Genomic DNA, 18,571 nt, shown 5'->3' with positions numbered 1-18,571 from the left:
AAATAGAGATGGAGAGATTCTGCCATGTCAACGATCCCACTTACCCACTCACCAAAGCATCGAATATATAATACACACATGTTACATAAATTTCTTTGGGATTCAATTGATGAAGAATCTAGGGACACATACGATTTGGGAGAAAATTGATTAGGTTTGCAAGGGGAAGAGTGGGAAAAAATAAACAATTGGAGAAAGGAAAAGCGATTCTTCAATTTCTTGAAAGAAAACGTTATTTTTGAAATTATTTTTATCCACCTGTCAACTTTTAACATCGCTAGTGGCCATGTAGGATTTTCATCTGTCATGTGGATTTCTTTGCCTGACGGCTGCTACCTCTACCTCCGCTATCCACCCACCACTGGCTACCACCATCCACCTCATCATAATTGCCACTGAACAACCTCCATCACCCACCCCAAATCCCAAATTAAAACTAAAATACATTTATTCCTTACTTCCATGCATAATTTGATTACCCTGAAAATTGATTGTATACCTCAATATAATGTAAGTATATTATATGTGCGACTGGAATTCTAGGAAATTTTTATGAATGGATCTATGGGTGAGTGGAATTTAGGGTTCGATGGCATATAATTGGGGGTGGTGATGGAATTTCTGGTTTTGATTTTGAGGTTTAGGAGGCTTGCTGATGATTCCATTTGATTCTTTTGAGGGACAAAAGGCAAGTTGACTTTAACAAATAAAATGTTTGATGAAAGTCTGCTAGTATTTTAAATGTTTGGGGCTTTTACCGCAATTATCCCTTTCTTATTTTATTCGTTCAGTTGCCATGGTGTTTCCATTCTAGTTTGTAGCTGAGATTGGATGAATTCTTTACATAGACTTCTGAAGCTTGTCTGGGAAAATTGTTGGATGAGTCGAGATGTACACTTTTAAATTTTTTGTTATGCAAAATGGACTTCTTCTATCACATACTTGCCATATCTCTCTTTCAAAACTGCTTTTTAGGAGTTCGAGGCAAATAGTTCAGAAAATCCTCACATGATGACAGTTCATGTATCTATTTTTATTATATGTTAAACAACCTATTTCGTTTCCAATTTTCTGATGTGCTCCTAAATTTAAGTATCTATAGCACTTGGATTGTTTTTGTTTGAAATTGGTTTAAATTTGAAGGAAATTTGGTTAAGTGTTAAAATCAAAAATGTTGAAAAAGTGACTTTTGTTTCAATTTTGGCCAAATATTCGGACGTGATCCAATAGTCAAATTACAAATGTAAATAAATTAATTTGTTCTACTCGTCAAGTAGATCATCATGGTATATTTGGAATCACAAAATCAATTCGGGATGAGAAATTGTGCTCCAAAATTAAAAAATGTAGAGGAAAAATTGGCTTGAATTTTTGCCTAACTTCGGCGCTCGAACGATAGGCTAGCAATAGGCAGGCGAAAAGTTTCTGTTATAATTTTGACATTTATGCTCAAGCGAGAGGTCAGCGACTGACTAGTGATAGCAACTGACGCTTCCCTCGAAAGTTGCGAGGTTTGGTACCCATGACTTCGTCAACAACCCCTCATTCTCTATGAATAGAACCCTTTAAACGTCCATAATAAATCCAGATTGCTTTTGCATTAAGAATTGCATAGAATCTCTTGCAGTAAGTCTCCAAAAAAATCATTCCGTATTGTTCTTTTCATTTTATGTTGCATAGAGTACTTCATAAAAGTGTTTTTCTTTGCATAAAGTTCATAATTTGGTAAAGAGAGAATTCTATCCGAGTTCGTTGGTCTAAGCTATTTGGAGTGTTCCTATGGCTTGAAGTGGTCGTTGTAAGAGATCCAAAGATTGAAAATATATGAACTTTTATGGTATTGTTTGGATAAAGTAGTTGCTTCGTGTCAATCTTTGACAAAAAGTTTTGATACGACATTTCTTAAGTGAAGAAATAATCTTTTGGAACACGGTTCACGTAGAATTATTTGCATATATTAATGTGCCAAAGAACTCAAAGTTTTGAAAATCTGAATTGAAAAATTTGGAGAATATTTTGGAACCAATTAAATTGGTATATTGCTGCAAGAATTATTGGTTTGACACATTTTACACACGTAAGTTGTATCTGGGTTTATGTGTTGACTTTGGTACATAATGAGATGCAAACTTTTAATGATTCCTATATCTTGATTAAGGCAAGTGGAGTACTGCAAAATACTTAGTCAGGGAATTCCTAACTAAGTACTTAGTCATTGAATTCCTATTCAATGAAGCACTTAGGAAATTATTTCGTAACTCATTCATATGATATTAAAGTATTTTCTGTAGAATGATCAGAGGTAAGGATAATCTTTTAATGATTCTATATCTTGATTAAGTCAAGTGAAGTAGGGTAGAATACTCTTAATAAGAGATCACCTATGCAAATACGAAGGGGGCAGTTTCAATGAGAATTGTTTGAGGCTAAAATTCTCTAAACATTTATGAAACCATGAGCGGTTTAGGGCTAAAATGAACTAACTCATGATAACCATGAACGGATTGGGAAAGACATTTGTATGAGTATTGTTATCTTGGCTTACACTAACTACTGAATGGTCCAAGATATCACGTCCACCAATTAGTTAAGTAAGTCCGATAGTATTTCATTAAGGAAGGTTCAAAGTCGAAAGCTACATTACCTGATGCAGTGTCTTTTTTAGCTCTCTCTTTACTAGTGTTGGCATTCCATTCATATGGGGGATTGTTAGAAATTGATTTAAAGTTGAAGGAAAATTGGTTAAGCGTTAAAACCAAAAATGTGGAAAAAGTGACTTCGTGTCAACTTCTGCCAAATTTTCGGACTTGATTCGATGGTCAAATTACAAATATAAATAGACTAATTTGTTCTACTCGTGAGTAGATCATTGCGGTATATTTAGAATCTCAAAACTAATTCTGGATGAATGAGAAATTGCGGTAAAAAACTAGAAGAAAAATAGAGGACAAACTGGCTTGAATTTTTGCCTAATTCTATCGCTCGCCTATCGCTCAAGCTGTTACAACCCAATTTTTTTAGTAAAAAATTAATAGTTAAATTGTTAAAGTCATAGTCAAATAGGGACTAAAATAAAATAAATTATTTTTTCGGAGTTTATTTTACAATTGAAAATACTTAAGGGCTTAAGATGGATAAAAAGTTAACTATAGAATCTATTTATACATTTTTGGAAGTTTAGGATTTAATTTTATATTATAAGGAAGATGAGGGACTTCCTTTGCAATTTAGAGTTAGTGCTACTTATTATATTCCAAATAAAACCATTTTCATTGGTGGTTCCCCACACACACACGCAGAGGAGCAAAAAAACCGAGAAAGAAAGGAAGGAAAAGATAAAGAAAAGAGAAAAAGTAGGAAGGAAGAAAGAAAGAAAGAAAGAAAGAAAAGGAAAAGAGGTAGTGACGAAAAGATTGAGAAAACTTATCAACCATCATAGTTAGTAGCTTGTCTTGAGTGAGAGGATAAAAGCTTATTTTTTTTATAAATTATTATTTATTAAATTTATACTATATCATAAAATTTATTATTTTATACAGTTTATATGAAAGCATGATTTTCAGAATAAAATGGATTTGTAATCAGTTATTTTTAAAGTTAAATTCAATTCAGTTAAATCATTTAATTTGCCTGTTATATGAATATTAAATATTTAATCATATTTAAAGTTATTTTTAAAACTATCAGAAAGTATCCAGGTGATTTTACCCTAATATGTACTGGTGTGAATGTGTTTCTACAGTGTATGACTACATATGGTTATTTTACCTCCTCTGCATTGGTGTGAATGTGTTTCTACAATATATGATCAGTTATGGTGATTTTACCCGCTCTATACTATTGTCAATGTGCTTCCAAAGAGTATAACCAGATCGCAGCCTTCGAGCAGTTCTGCCCACCCATGACCAGAATTACAGAATTGAATAGCTTTTTTGGTACTAACTAATACATGAGTAAGGTTATTTCGGGTACTTTTTTGGTGTGATTTTTCAGTAATTCTACAGCTTATCAGATTTCAAATTATAGAATTTAGTTTATTCAGTTCTCAAAATAAAGATTCCTGCTAATAGTATTGAACAACAATAATATTTTATAGATATCAAATTATTTATATTCGTCACACTTTAAAGCTACTTATCTAGAATAAAGGACAAAAAATTTTATGGTGCAATTATGTTACAGTTTGAAATTATTAGATTTTAGAATTCCTCGAAGTTTTGATAAAGCAAAAATTTTCAGAACTTATGCATAAATGGAAAAAAAGTATACTTATTTGCAAATATTCACTCACTAAGCTACTAGATAATATATTTAATCACTTTTTTTCTTATCCAATAGTAGCTGAGTTGAGTAGCACTGGAGCCTGTTGATCTACCGAGTTGAGCCACACATTTTCATCAGATGTATGACTTATTTTGTCAGTTTATACAGTTCATATTTTTGGGATACATGGGCTCATTGCATAATTGGTATATTTTATTATATTGGGTTTTTAGAATCTTTCGACTTGTTCAGAAGTGTAAATTTCATTTTTGTGCACTTTATTTTGAATAGTTGGTATTCTCAGAGTTGGTGTACCCTGTTTTATATTAAATATGCTGATTTGAGAAAATTGATTTTATTTTAGGTGGTTTTAATCCATATTTCAAAAGAAACTCTATCAATTTTTTTTTTTTTTAAAATTTGTCAGATGGTGGGTTCGACACTTAACTGGTATATACTATCAGTGCACAACAAGTGTTGAGTCCATTACGCTGATTCGGGATGAGTCGTGTCACGAGCAACGAAACTGTCGCTCGAGGGATACGCTAGCGGCAAGTGGGAAAAAAGTTTATGTTAAATTTTTTACATTAGTGCTCGAGCAAGAGGCTAGCAACAGCAACTAATGCTTTCTTTGGTAATGTTGCGAGGTTCGGTACGCATCACTTCATTTACAGCCCCTCATTTTCTATAAATAGGACCATTTAAACGTCCATAATGAATCTATATCACTTTTACATTAAGCATTACATAGAACCTCTAGCAAAAACTCTCCAAATATCATTCCATATCAATATTTTCATTTTATGTTGCATAAAACACTTCATCAAAAGTGATTTGCTTTGCAAAAAAATCATAGTTTGGTAAATAGAGAATTCTGTTCGAGTTCGTTGGTTTAAGCCATTTGAAGTGCTCCTGTGGCTTAACGTGACTGATGTATCTTAGAAGATTGTAAAAAAAAAAAAAAAAAAAAAAACCATTAGCCCTGATGCGTGATAAATTCATTTTAAGGACAAAGCGTTACCTCTACCAATCACATTTGATTTCAAAAATTGACTAACATTTGTTTGATTTCATGTAAGGTTTGAATTAATGAATGTAATGACTTTTATTTGAAGAATGGAAAGGATTGGATCCATCGTCACGTATTTGACTTTGGTAATTATCATTTTGTCTTCTCAAATCTCATTTGGTAAGTAAAAACTATGTTCGATTTCGTGCACGTAAAATATACGTTTTGAGAATATAATGTATGCAAATTATCAGTGTAATATCCCTCACAATTTTGTATATTATACCATTGCATTTAAACACGAGGTTGTGTTCCTTAGGGGACTAAATTCAACTCTTTATGACACGAGGTGACAACATTCAAGCACTCTATGTGCCCATGTTCCTAAAGGCACCTTGGATTTATGAATTGTCTGATAATGAATTTCATTGAAAAAATAATTTTACCTTTATTTTTCAATAAAAATAAATATTTCTTACAGAAAAAAAAAGGCAAATTATGCCACGACATAAGTCCTCTCCTAGTTGCTTGTGCAGGAGGGGAGGGGGCACTAGGGAGTGAAAGGAGGGATTGTCTATTGACGAAGGCTCGATAGTTTGGGTTTTATATGGATTGGAGCCGTTGGCTCAACAACCGTCTGACTTAGCTTGATCCAGCATGCGAGCTGGCTTAGGGCTCGCTAGTTTTTTTATTTTTTACTGCAAATTATATTTTAGTTACCAATTACGAGCTGACTCATATGTGAGCCAACAAGCTCCTCTGTGGCTAGCTCGCTCGACACACAAGCCGTTGAATGGTTCGCATTAGGTTTTTGCTGCTTGGCTTGAAACTGATTCGACTTGTCCCACTTAAGACTCCTAATAAATAGGAGTATAACCGATTAGGGAGTATGGGTGTATGGTGAGAGGCGTGATGGTTAGCAAAGTAAAGGAGGTAATTATTTCACATTTTTGGCTTTTCTATCTCGAATTAGTGAATTATATGAAATTTATTTCATGGGATCTAAAGTTTCTTCGGCCATATCCTAAACAGGGCTAAATTCCGAGAATGAAAATGCTTGAATTTAAGACTTGATATTATTAGACAAATATGGACACCATTATATAGACAATTATGTACATATAGCACTTTCCATATATAAAACAAAAACATTGAAGTACTTGTATCGTATGTATGTAATGTATCGATTCGAATTAAAAATGGAGACTCAAACACCAGAAAAATGAAGTGCTAGCACGTGCAATTAGCGGTGGAATCTTTTACTAATCCGAGAATCAATTGACGTGATAACGGAGGAAATGCACAAAATGTAAGCACCAGTATTCCAATCTCCGAAGCAACCAGATCCTTACATGCTTCCAAAATCCAAATCAATCTCTGTCACAAAACGAAAATCTACGTAATAAAGCAATCCACAAAGCGTCAATCCGCATTATCGTCAATGTAAACTTCACTTTTTCCAATCCCTTCATTGCAAAGCCTGAACCTTTATAGCAACATTTGCAGTTGTTCATATACTCCGGTTCAGGCCAAATCCTTGGAGAAAATTGGCTCTATTTCTATAGATATACAAGATGCCGGATTGGGGTCCAGTTTTCGTGGCTGTGGTGCTGTTCATTCTGTTGACTCCGGGTCTTTTGATTCAGATTCCGGGTCGGAACCGGTTCGTGGAGTTCGGCAACTTCCAGACCAGTGGATCATCCATATTGGTTCATTCTATTATCTACTTTGCTCTCATTTGCATTTTCTTGTTGGTTATTGGGGTTCATATGTACATGGGCTGATAATCACTGTCCTATTTGGATTAAATCTTTTTTTTTTTTTTTTGGTTTATTTCAGTTTTCAATTTATGTACTCGGATTATTTGGTTTCAGTGGGACTGAATTGATTTTTGCTGCTTCTGACTTGCAAATTCTAGTGGAGTATCGAATTTTATCATTTGTGGTTTGAGCTAAGATGTATGAGTCTTTTGCCAATTCATTCTGAATTACCCGTTTGGCTTTGAGTTTCTGCAATCAGATAATTCAAATCCGAAGTAATTAGTGTTAGGAACTTATAAACCGACAAGACAACGCAGACGCAGAATTCAAAATAATTTGATACAATTATCGAATAGTTAAGGGACGACCTTCAGTTGTGCCTCAATGAATTTTTTATGTTTTATTTTCCTTCTGCTACCTCAATGAATCTGAAACATTGTTTTCTGTTTGGCACGACTTTTGTAAAGTCATAAAGAGTTTTTGAAATCCAAAAGTCATTTTTGAATCATTTGCCTAAATTTATAAAAGTGTTTCTTTTAATTAAAAGAGCTTTTAAATGAAGTTAGTCCAATATAATTTCATCTTAAAGCACTTTTAAGATATAAAGTTTATCATAAATTAGTTTTTAAATAAAAATTAAAGGTGATTTTTCAAGAAATTGTTTTACAAAACGCAAGAGTTTAAGTAAAAGACATGTCCTACGTACCCTAAACTAGCCAATAGACTACTCCAAGGTGGAAAGGCAAGTTGTTGAACACATAGAATTGATACCAGAACCACACTACATGTACATAAATAAGTTTAGTACAAAAAGAGGTATGAAAAACTTTGAGAATGATGATGGTTAAGGAGTTTGAAATTATAAATATGATGAAATAAATGAAATGAATACAAAGAAAAACTCAAAGAATTTTCTCAAAAAAATCTCACTTTATGCTCTTGAATCTGTTGTGAAGAATGGAAAAAGTGGAAATATTTACAAAGTTCAAAACGTCAAAAAATTTTAATTTCGGATGAATCATCTGGTTGACCGCCTTTTGTCAGGATGACCAATATAGCCATTTTCCGTAAAAAATTAGAGTTCAAAACGGTCAAATTTTGTACCATTGAAAAACTTCCGGTTGAGTGTCGGTAGTTTAGACCTTTTTATGTTTTTACCCCGTTTGATTTGATTTGAACATTTTTAAAGGCATGGATTTTTTGAATGTATTTAACTAACTTTTCTAGATAAAAGATATTTTTCGAATTCAAATATAATTTTAAAAGTTATTTTTATATTTGATTAAAACGTTGCATTAGAACGACTTTTAATGCACAAAATTTATTTTTAATACGATTTTGAGTTTAAGCATTCATTGTCAAATATCAAAGCGTTAGTACCTTTACATTTTATCTAAGAAATTAAATATTTGATCGTGCTCCGAAGTTTGGTTCTTAAATTATTGAATGTATGATTTTGATCTTGACATCCTTCATGAGTTCGAATTGTGATGATAACTTTTGATCTTTTGATGAGTACGATCAATTTTTCATCCCGTGTTTTGAAAAACTATAATTGCTTAAATTCAACTTGTTAGTAAATAAGATTGATTTTTTTTGGTTATAAATCAAAATTTTAAAGTTATAATCAACCATAGGTCACAAAGATATCTTGAGATTTTCTTTGAAGGGTGTGATAAAGAATATTGGTTAATCTCATGATGTTATGCCTTAAATGCAAACTGAGATTGAATCAAATCTGAATATTGGTTGAACCATTTTGCCTCAAAAGCGAGAAAATGAGATTTTCATTGTGTCTTTGGATACTCAACAAGTTTTGGTTGATAAGGTCCAACCTTTAGATATGTCACTCTAGTCTCATCTCACAGATTAAAAGGAAATTCAAGCATCTTCTTTCTTTTCCTCGGTTCCCATTCAATGCTAATATTTGAGGATGAATGTCATTTGATTTTTGGTGGAAATGAAGGTCGATCTTCAGTTAGTTCATCAAAAGTTGTACTTTCAGTAGATCGATTTACCCTTTGAAAGAAGTAAAACAAGTTCTTATTCTTCTTGAGAGGAGGTCAACCTTCCATTTTCAATTTCTTAAAATTGAAATAAAAAAGTAAAAAAAATAAAAATAAAAAATCAATCATCAACGATATTAGTGTAACGATAATAAAAATAATAATTCATTAAGTCGATAATGCAACAAAAATAATTATTGACCCGACAGGACAACAGGCCAACAAGGCAACATTTCCACGGTAGCAAATGAACTAATTTATTGACAAGACAACTTGACAAGTAGGCAATAACATTCAATTTCAATATTTTGCCAACAAGGCAATAAATAGAAAGATGCGGACATTTACTTGCTAGGGTGTATTCAACCTTTTGTTTTTCCTACATGTCTGTGGGACTACGTCGATACCTTGAAAAATTTATTGCAGTTTCGAAATTCGAAAATAATTCGATTAAACCCGTTGACAATGAAGAGGAATTTTGCATTACAATTTAGAATGAACTTTTACTCCACAATCTAATTAACTAAGGTGTGTGTATTGAAAAGTTGGCAAAATTAAAATCAATCAAATTCTCGAAACAAAAAATTTAAAAATGCTCAAGCACTATAAAAAAAAAAAAAAAAAAAAATTCAGGCCATGTTAACAAGTTGCAAGCCAAAACAAGAGAACTTCGACTTTTCAAAAGCCCATGCTCGATAATCAATATTAATGAAAAATATATATAAAAAAGGGTCCAAGTTACACAATATATGAAACTATACTCCAAAATCGAAAATTCTCATTAGACACTAGTTATCATTTATCATAGCCCCTGTTCCAACTCCTGCTGCAACATGGGAATAACATACCCTTTTAAGATATTAAATATTTGATTTGGTAATGGGTTCCTTAATTTTATAGAAATTTTATGAGGTGATCGAACTTTGGTCGCCACTTGCCGGGTTGGAGAGGAATGAGGAATCGTCGTTGCAATCGAGGAGATTGGAGAGGAAGCAATAATGGATTAGAAACATAATTAGTTTTAGGTTTAATTTGGGTTATAAATTGGTAATCAAATTTAAATTTTTTTGGGGCTAGCTGGGTCAATTACTCATTTTGTTGGACTCATTGTTTGTTGGAATTAAGGCTTACTTATTCTTTTTTAGGTTGGAACGAGCTGTTTAATCAATTTTAATGGACTCAACAAAAAATGGTGGATTAATTGGATCTGGGTTTGAGCAAGCACCGGTAGTAGTTCGGGGTAGCCCATGCCTAGATCTATCCCAGCCAACCTCATTATCTCAACCGGCAAAAGAAAAATACATGATTTTATCAATAATTTCAAAACTCCCATGTTCCTCACTTTTCCAAGATCTCATAATAATGCCGAAATTCTTGTTCCTACATATAGAGTAGATTGTTTACAAAATATTATCATACCTCAAATTCTCATATAAAATTTAAAAGTAATGCTATTTACACCATTGACATTACATTTGTATACGTGGCATCTAATGATAAACACATTCAAATGAACCACATAATCACTTTTAATTGAGCTTATCATATTATGATACTTTGATGTTTGTTGAAACTGAAAGACGAGAATATGACATGTGAAATAATAACACTAATACAAGATTTAAGTGAAAACCCAATTAGTAAAAAAAATCACAGGTATATGAGGAAAATTTACTAATGTCAAAATATGTAAGCATTATAAATTATGTTGGATGTTCTCCTAAGAGATAGAATAACTCCTATATATAGTACAAGATGAGTCTGACAAAAGATGGAGTCCTAATATAATAGGGATAACAAATAAAAGAGTATTCGAGATTGAATGCGAGAGAAAAACTAAAAAAATTACGAAATCCAATTGCACTAGATAACATGATCGCTTGAGCAGCGCCCTCGCGGCTAGCAAGCAGTGCTATGATCATTGGATGCTTGCCTAACAGTTAATGAGCGGTAATATTACTATAATTTCTGCTCGAGCGCCTATTGAGCAGCTAGCTATCAGTCTTCAATGTTAATCTTCTTCTTACTTACGTCTTTAACCTTTTCAATTGCCAACTCCTAATAGAACTCCCAAATAGAATTGCAAATAGATTTCGATTACAATCAAACTCTAACAAATCTCTATCATGACATGAATTCCACTGCAATAGAATAAAATAATAACTCTTCAACGAAAATTCTCCAACAAAACTCTCTGCCCTTTCCAAAAAGCTCATAAGGGTAAACTCAACAACAAATACCAATCAAGTCTAGCACCTGCTCAAACTCAGTTGCATTCAAAGGATAAGCAACCAAATTAGTCTCGCCAAACCTCTATGAAGGCCAATATCTCTTCTCGGTGGTTCTTTAGCAATTAAATACTGTGGCATCGCTCGCGGCAGTGGTAAAGTGAAATTACCCTTAAATTCTAGACTAGAGTGAACTCAGCAAATTCTACCCGTGCATTTGATTTCTGCTGATTTGTGATCACAACGAGTGCACCTTTACTAAACTTCAAAATTTTACCTTTACCAGTGTACTTGCTCCCTTTTGAATCAAGAGTACTCTTGGAAATAAGATTTCTTTTCAAATTTGGAACACGTCTCACATCACCAAGTATCCTAATCATCCCATCAAACATCTTAATTTTGACCTTATCTACTAGTTATCTTACAAGGCTCATTATTTCCTATTATCACATCATCTTTGGAATCATTTTCATATGTTGCATATCAATCTGGATATGGACACATATGGAACGGGTAAGATGTATCAAGAATCCAATCCTCTTTAGTTTTAGAGCCACTATCGAAAATAACCAAAACGTTTTCCATCATTGTTGCTATTTTTTGTAACATAAGATTCACTTGAATTTTTTCGCTGTTGTCACCTCTTATTAGCAGCAGCTATTTTTTTGTTAATCTGTAACTTATAGCAGAAAAATTTGATGTGTCCATTTTTCTTACAGTAATTATAGATTTTATTTTGATGTCTAGACTTCTTACTATCCTTCACAGAACCACCAACGAAATTTTCATGGGTCCTCTGAAAAAATAACAAGGCCCTGTTTATAAGCCTCAGATCCAACCACAAATTGCTTCATCTTCTCTTAGAAAACAAAAGCGGCATATACCTCATAAATGTAAGAGTATCATGACTGTAAAAAATATTCTCTAAAATTATACATGAAGATGGCAAAGAACACAACAAAATCAACCTTAAATTATCTTTATCATACTTGACATCCATGGTCTCCAAATCAGCAACAATTTCCTTAAGTACAATTAGGTAACTTTATAGATCCTAATCCTGTTATACGATGAGAATACAAATGTTGCATCAATGCAATTTACTGGTTAGACTTTTCGTCATTAGTAACTGCTCCAACTTTAAGCATAGCGTAGAGATGTTTTCTCCGTTAAAACATCTCAAAAACTTCGATTCAAAAGATAAAGATGAGTTTGAGATAGTGCATTTTGATCATTACCGTTTCTCATCCATTGTCTAATTTGAGAACATCTTATAATATGGCTTAACAATGAAATCTTCAAATGGAAACCGCTTTTTTGAAACTGTTGGTTTAGATCCACGTTGATCCATCAACATTTTGATTTTGAACCGAACCAAACTGCTTTGAAGTGGTTTAGTTTAGGTTTCAATCTTTGTATACCATTTCAAATCGATTGCAAATAAATATGAAAATAAAATTAATTTAAATTATATCCAACCCAATTAAACACATCCCAATTAAAAAGATACATTCATATTAAACATATTTCAATTAAACTCAATACTTAAATAGACAGTTATACATCCTAATTAATTAATTTTATATTCAAATACCCATCATTCATGACACCTATGAATGTAAAACCCTCAAATTAGGTGATGTGTTGAACAACTATTGCTAAATCTTATTTATTGTCCGCCTATTATAATTGAGTAGACAATTAAATCTAGATTTTAATTCAAATTTACACATTTCTTTTCCTTCTAATAATTTTCTCGAATTTTGCCTAAATTTTTAGGTCAGTTTATCCAAATTTTCATATTTTTTGATAATTGTTTGCTATATTTTTGTTGGTAATTACGCTATTTTGTTGTAAATATTGTCCAACTCACCATTTTTATTTGTTTGCGTCTCAATTTCCTATCCAAGTCACACAATTAATTATTTGCATTTTAAATTAGTTTCTAAATTTTACAATTAATTGCTAGAATGATTTGATGGATTACTTAAATGGTCGTTTTGAAGATTTGATCAATGAATCTCTCGGCATATTACTTCGATGAAAATTTAATGCAAATAAATACAAGATTGTCCCTCAAATTGCTAAAGATGTGTTAATTATTCTAACATCCACAATTTTTTATGAGTCTTATTTGTGGTCAAATTCTTGATTCCTTTCGAAGTTCGTTGAGTGCAAATATGATTGAGTTTGTGATTTGCCCTTAAAATTGATTGCACAATGACAAGGAACATATAGTAATTCATCAATATTTGAATGAAGTAGAAACATTTGATATTCACAAAAGTTATAGTAGGTATTATCGTATTTTATATTTCTATTCATCTTCTTTTAATAGTTTTTTTCATATCATTTCACTATAATCAATGAATTTATGTACTATATTCTTATCTTTATCGAGAGTATGAAACATGTGATACAATTGGGAATATTGTGCCAATTAGTATTGACTAAGAGGTTGAAATATTTTTATCAAATTATTGCATTATAATGATTATCAATTATTGAACTTTGATTTGTAATATTTTTAATCATACTATTTATGTTTTAATGTGAAATTTTAAACTAATATTTATGATTTAACTTATTCAACATTTATTAACTCTTTCTTCTTTAAATCGTGGTTTTAAACTGAACCAAATCGGAAAAAAAAATGATTTGGATTGGTTTGGTTTAGAAACTGAAGAGTTTGGTTTTGTTTGAAAAAATTCCAAACCGCTTTAATTGGTTTGGTTCGAAAACTTGTGTCAAATCATCCAAACCGAACATTGTTCACCCCTATCTTATAAAACCCCAACAAAGCACCATACAAGTCCATTTGAGCGAGCATTGCTCGCATCTTTACCAGCCATAATGAATATTTGGTATTATGATCCAAAAGCGGAATATCAAAATTCATACCTTTCATGCAAAAAATCAAACCTCGCTTTAATACAAATTTGTTGAAACTAAAAGACGAGAATATGGAAAAATGAAAAATATTAACAAGGGCACAAGATTTACGTCGAAACTCAACTAGGGAACCACTGAAAAGGGAAAAGACTAATACTAATATATGTAAGTAGTACAAATTATGTTGGATGTTCTCCCAAGAGATAAAATTATTCTTATCTATAAGACAAGAAGAGTTTAATAAAAGATAGAGTCCTAATATAATACACATAACCTATAACGGAGTGTTTAAGATGAATAGGAGCGAAAAAATTGCGAAATCCAATTGCACCATGTAACACTCAAGTGCTTGCCTAGTGGTTAGCAAGCGGTGTGTTATTGAAATTTCTGCTTGAGGGCCTAATGAGCGGCCAATAAGCCATCTTTAATGCGAATCTTCTCCTTACATCTTTAACTTCTTCAACTACCAACTCCCAATAGAACTTGCAAATAAAATTTCGAATAGAATTTTGAAATTGAATTCGGGTCACAACCGAACTCTAATAAATTATTTGTATATTTGGATTACGTAGGAGAAAACCCGGCATCAACCCGAATATTGTGATAAAATTAAATAAAATTTGCAGCTTTGTGATCAAATTCCATACTTCAGAAATTGAAGGACTTCAGTTGAGATCAAAAGAACATTTTTTGCACAATTAATTAAACACAAGGATTAAAGTGCATTAATTGGAAGAATTTAGGTCCTTAAGACAAGTAATGCATTGATGTGCTTTGAAACATGGACTTTGAATGGTATTGAAATTCTCGCTGGAACATATAAATGGGGTGTTTGTTTTTCATTTTTGTAAAAATGAGAATGAAAAATATAGCCGTTATGAATCCCACACAAGAGATAGAAATTCAAATTTGATGGCTTTATGTGATGAATAAAGGTCATATTTTTCATTTTAATGAGGAAAGAATGTGTAACAAACAGGGGCAAAATAAATTTCAAATTGGGCATTAAACCAATTGGAGAAGGAATGGGAATTATCAAAACTAATTGGACTCCTAAAACTAACAGCAATTTGAAATAAACACAAAAGATGCATAACATACAAGAGGACAGAAGGTAATGTTAAATAGCATTATTTAAAGGGAAAATTTACAATTTAGGTACTAACTATGGGCCAATTCAATTTTCAGATTTTAAGTTTCAAAATTCAAAACTTATGCAATAAATAAATAAAAAAATATTATTAACTAAATATATTAATGTCACAATTATACAATTAATAATCACAGGTATGTCCTTATAGGCCACAAACTATTTATTGGTCACATATTATCAAATTAACTAGTCACGGATTATTTTATGGTCACGCATCAAAAAATTTATAAGTCATAGTTGATTTCATTGGTCAGAAATTAAAAAACTTATAGGTTTAATTGTTGATTACAAATTATCAGATTTTTAGGTCATAATTAAATAGTTAGTCACAAATTAACCAAAAAACTTGGTCACAAACACCCTCACACCAATATTTGGTCACAAACACAATTGCCTTTAACAACACTGCCACCAACACCATTGTTGCAAGAACCACCACTGCCGCCATAACTACAACTGGTACCACCACCACCACCATCCCAATCATCTCAAACAAAACAAACAATTTTCACCACCGTCGTGATGGCAACGATGACAACAACCATCGTAAAACAGATCCAAGATAGAAGCGAAGACCATCGCCTAATAGATCCAAAATTGAAGCAATAGCCATCGCTAAGACCACCACCTCACCACCGTACGCAACATCATAACCAACCAAACACTACCAAGAAATCAATTCCAAAATCACTAACACCCCACAACTGCCATCACCACAACCACCTCGTCATCACCATAATGCCAACATTAGAATTAGACCGTTGATCGACGAGGATAAAAGCCCATAAATTAGATCAGCCAACACCACTGCCAACAAATTAGATCCAAACTGCTAGCACCAGAATACTATCAATGACGATGAAAGTCGTATGGGAGGAAAACGTTGTCGAGCACATCAGGTTGAATGCTTTCAAACACTGTCATGGGTGAAGGCCGCACGGAGGGGGAACCGTCATTGCACGATAGCGTGGTGGGTGAAGAGAGATGTCACCGGGGTCTAGTGAGGCTCACGAAGTGCAACTATAGTTGCATCGTCGCTCACGTCCTCAGCAGCTTGGTGGGATAAAGAGAGACTTCGATGCGAATTCAATAGGACTCATAGGACGCAGTAACATGGCATCTCAAATCATGACTCGCTGTAGCCGAGGCGTCATTGCTTGTTATCATTACTACGGTGGTCCAACGATATTTCCCATTGGTTGGGATAGGAGAGGGGAGAAAGTAGGGGATCGAAAGAGAGAAGAAAATAGGAGGATGATTAGGGTTGGGTGGGGATGTGGTGGTTGACTTTAAAATACCTGATTTTTGATTAAAAAACCTTAGCACCTAATTTTTGCGTTGTGGACTTAAAATGCCAGGAACCATGTAATTTCCTCTTATTCAAAACGTAATCCCTAAAATCACAGTCGTTGTGTAACCACAATTGCCTAGATTACATTACAGGCCAAACCTACATTAAAAGCTCATCATACTTTTAAGTACATTATATAAATTGAAATAAATATATAATTGGTGGTTATAATTTTTTTTAATAAATAGGGTCTAAGGTCCTAGAGAAAACATCTTTCAATTCAAAGTCCAGAAAATCTAAAGAAGTCCAAAATTCAAGCTACATTACACCTTATCTTCATACACTCAAATCGTCAATAAGAGGATCATGCAATTTCGCAGTCATAAGAGGATTAACCAACCTTTTATTTTTATAAATTCCATTTTATAACAATTTTTATATATATACATGAAAATTTTTTGCTCGTTCAGTGGGACCTTCTTGTCTTATCATCTTTCGATCTCATAAAATTTTCAAATTTCAACTACCGCAACAACTTTGGCAGGCTCTTAGGCAAAAATTATTGTGATTCATCTCGAGAAGACATTTGTTGAAATTTTTACTATAATTAGCATCCAGATAAAGACCGGAAAAGCTCAACATGTTTCATCATTACTGAAGCTTCTAACAAAACTAAAATGAGTTAAACAATTGTGAGTAAAATTTTCATTCATTTTACCAATAACAGCTCAAATTAAGTATCCAGTAAGTGTGTAAAAATATACTTATCAAACACTCCAAACTTAAGTTTTTACTCTTCCTGAGTAGGATTATCTACCAACACAATGAATTAACATGTGATAAAGGTCAACAATATTAAATAGCTTGTCATGGTATCCATGAGTGTAAAATTATGTAACATATGCTTCCAAATCATGCTACCAAAAATAATTTAAACTTATCCAATGTTTGCTCGGTGTGTGTGCATAGTCACTTTTAATTATCATCTGAACTATGAAACAATTGTAAAGAAGGAAAAGAACTTTTAAATTTGTTCCAACAAGGTCTTTAGTGGTCATTTTCCTTTTCCACCCGGGAAATTCAAATCCCTCCACTAAATACTTAATTTCATTCCTGAGGTGTAAATCTTAAGGTTATTATCAAACCACTCTTTTCTTTTTTCCATTCTAATTTGGTAGGGTTGAATTGACAATGTCAACATCTAGTCTTGTGATGATTCTCTACTAATTGAGTGCTTTGACTTATACTAAGTAATCCAAATCCACTAGTTATTTAAGCCCAAAAATCAAATACAATTGCACAATTCACATCTATTTTTTCAATTAAGGCTCATGATTGACCTCACACCTGTAAGCTTTCTTCTTGACCCGTGTAGCGAGCTTTAGACTGATAACTCTTCGATTTTTTCGACCAAAGTATATTGGAATTCAAGATACCGATACGGACTTAATAACTCGAGTTAAAAAGGCTATGGAGTAAGGCATAAAATTCAAGAAATGCATTGTCCCTTTTTAAACGCAACAACAATACATGGAGCTTAGATCCTTAAATTATGATCATTACCTAGCTTATACTTGTTAGCAAAAGACACTCCACAAATATGTGATCACGTGGATAGAATCAACACATATCTAGATAATATCCTTTATCTGTTGGATCACCCCCAAACTTATCTTGCAATGTGGTTAGGTGAAAGAGAAGAGAATACAGAATTGATATAAATTTATACACAATTCAAAATTCTACCAACTTAAAAAATTCTTTACATCAATTAATAATTTCCATATCTCAACAACAATTGATCATGATTATAGTGCTCAAAGTAACTCAAGATCTCATATGGACAAACAAATTTTCAAAAGTGAAATTAAACACAAATAGCATAATTGGTCAAAGCTTATGAATTAATAATAATTTTAAGCATCAAATCATTTTAAGCCGGCAATGCTATCTAACATGTCAAAACATC

The 18,571-nt window shown here is 32.5% G+C and overlaps 1 protein-coding gene across 1 annotated transcript; it reads left to right on the top strand.

Moving 5' to 3' along the window:
- Window positions 1-6,727: 6,727 nt before the first annotated feature.
- Window positions 6,728-7,171, top strand: LOC111386909. The gene has a single exon (XM_023011411.1). It carries the CDS (start codon window positions 6,847-6,849, stop codon window positions 7,054-7,056), a length of 210 nt encoding a protein of 69 aa, XP_022867179.1. The 5' UTR covers window positions 6,728-6,846; the 3' UTR covers window positions 7,057-7,171.
- The last annotated feature ends 11,400 nt before the right edge of the window (window positions 7,172-18,571 follow it).

The sequence above is a fragment of the Olea europaea genome, unplaced genomic scaffold, assembly GCF_002742605.1.
Source record: "Olea europaea var. sylvestris unplaced genomic scaffold, O_europaea_v1 scaffold3774, whole genome shotgun sequence".
NCBI lineage: Eukaryota > Viridiplantae > Streptophyta > Magnoliopsida > Lamiales > Oleaceae > Olea > Olea europaea.
Note: the sequence above shows the minus strand (reverse complement) of the source record. Positions and strands in the feature narration are given on the sequence as shown.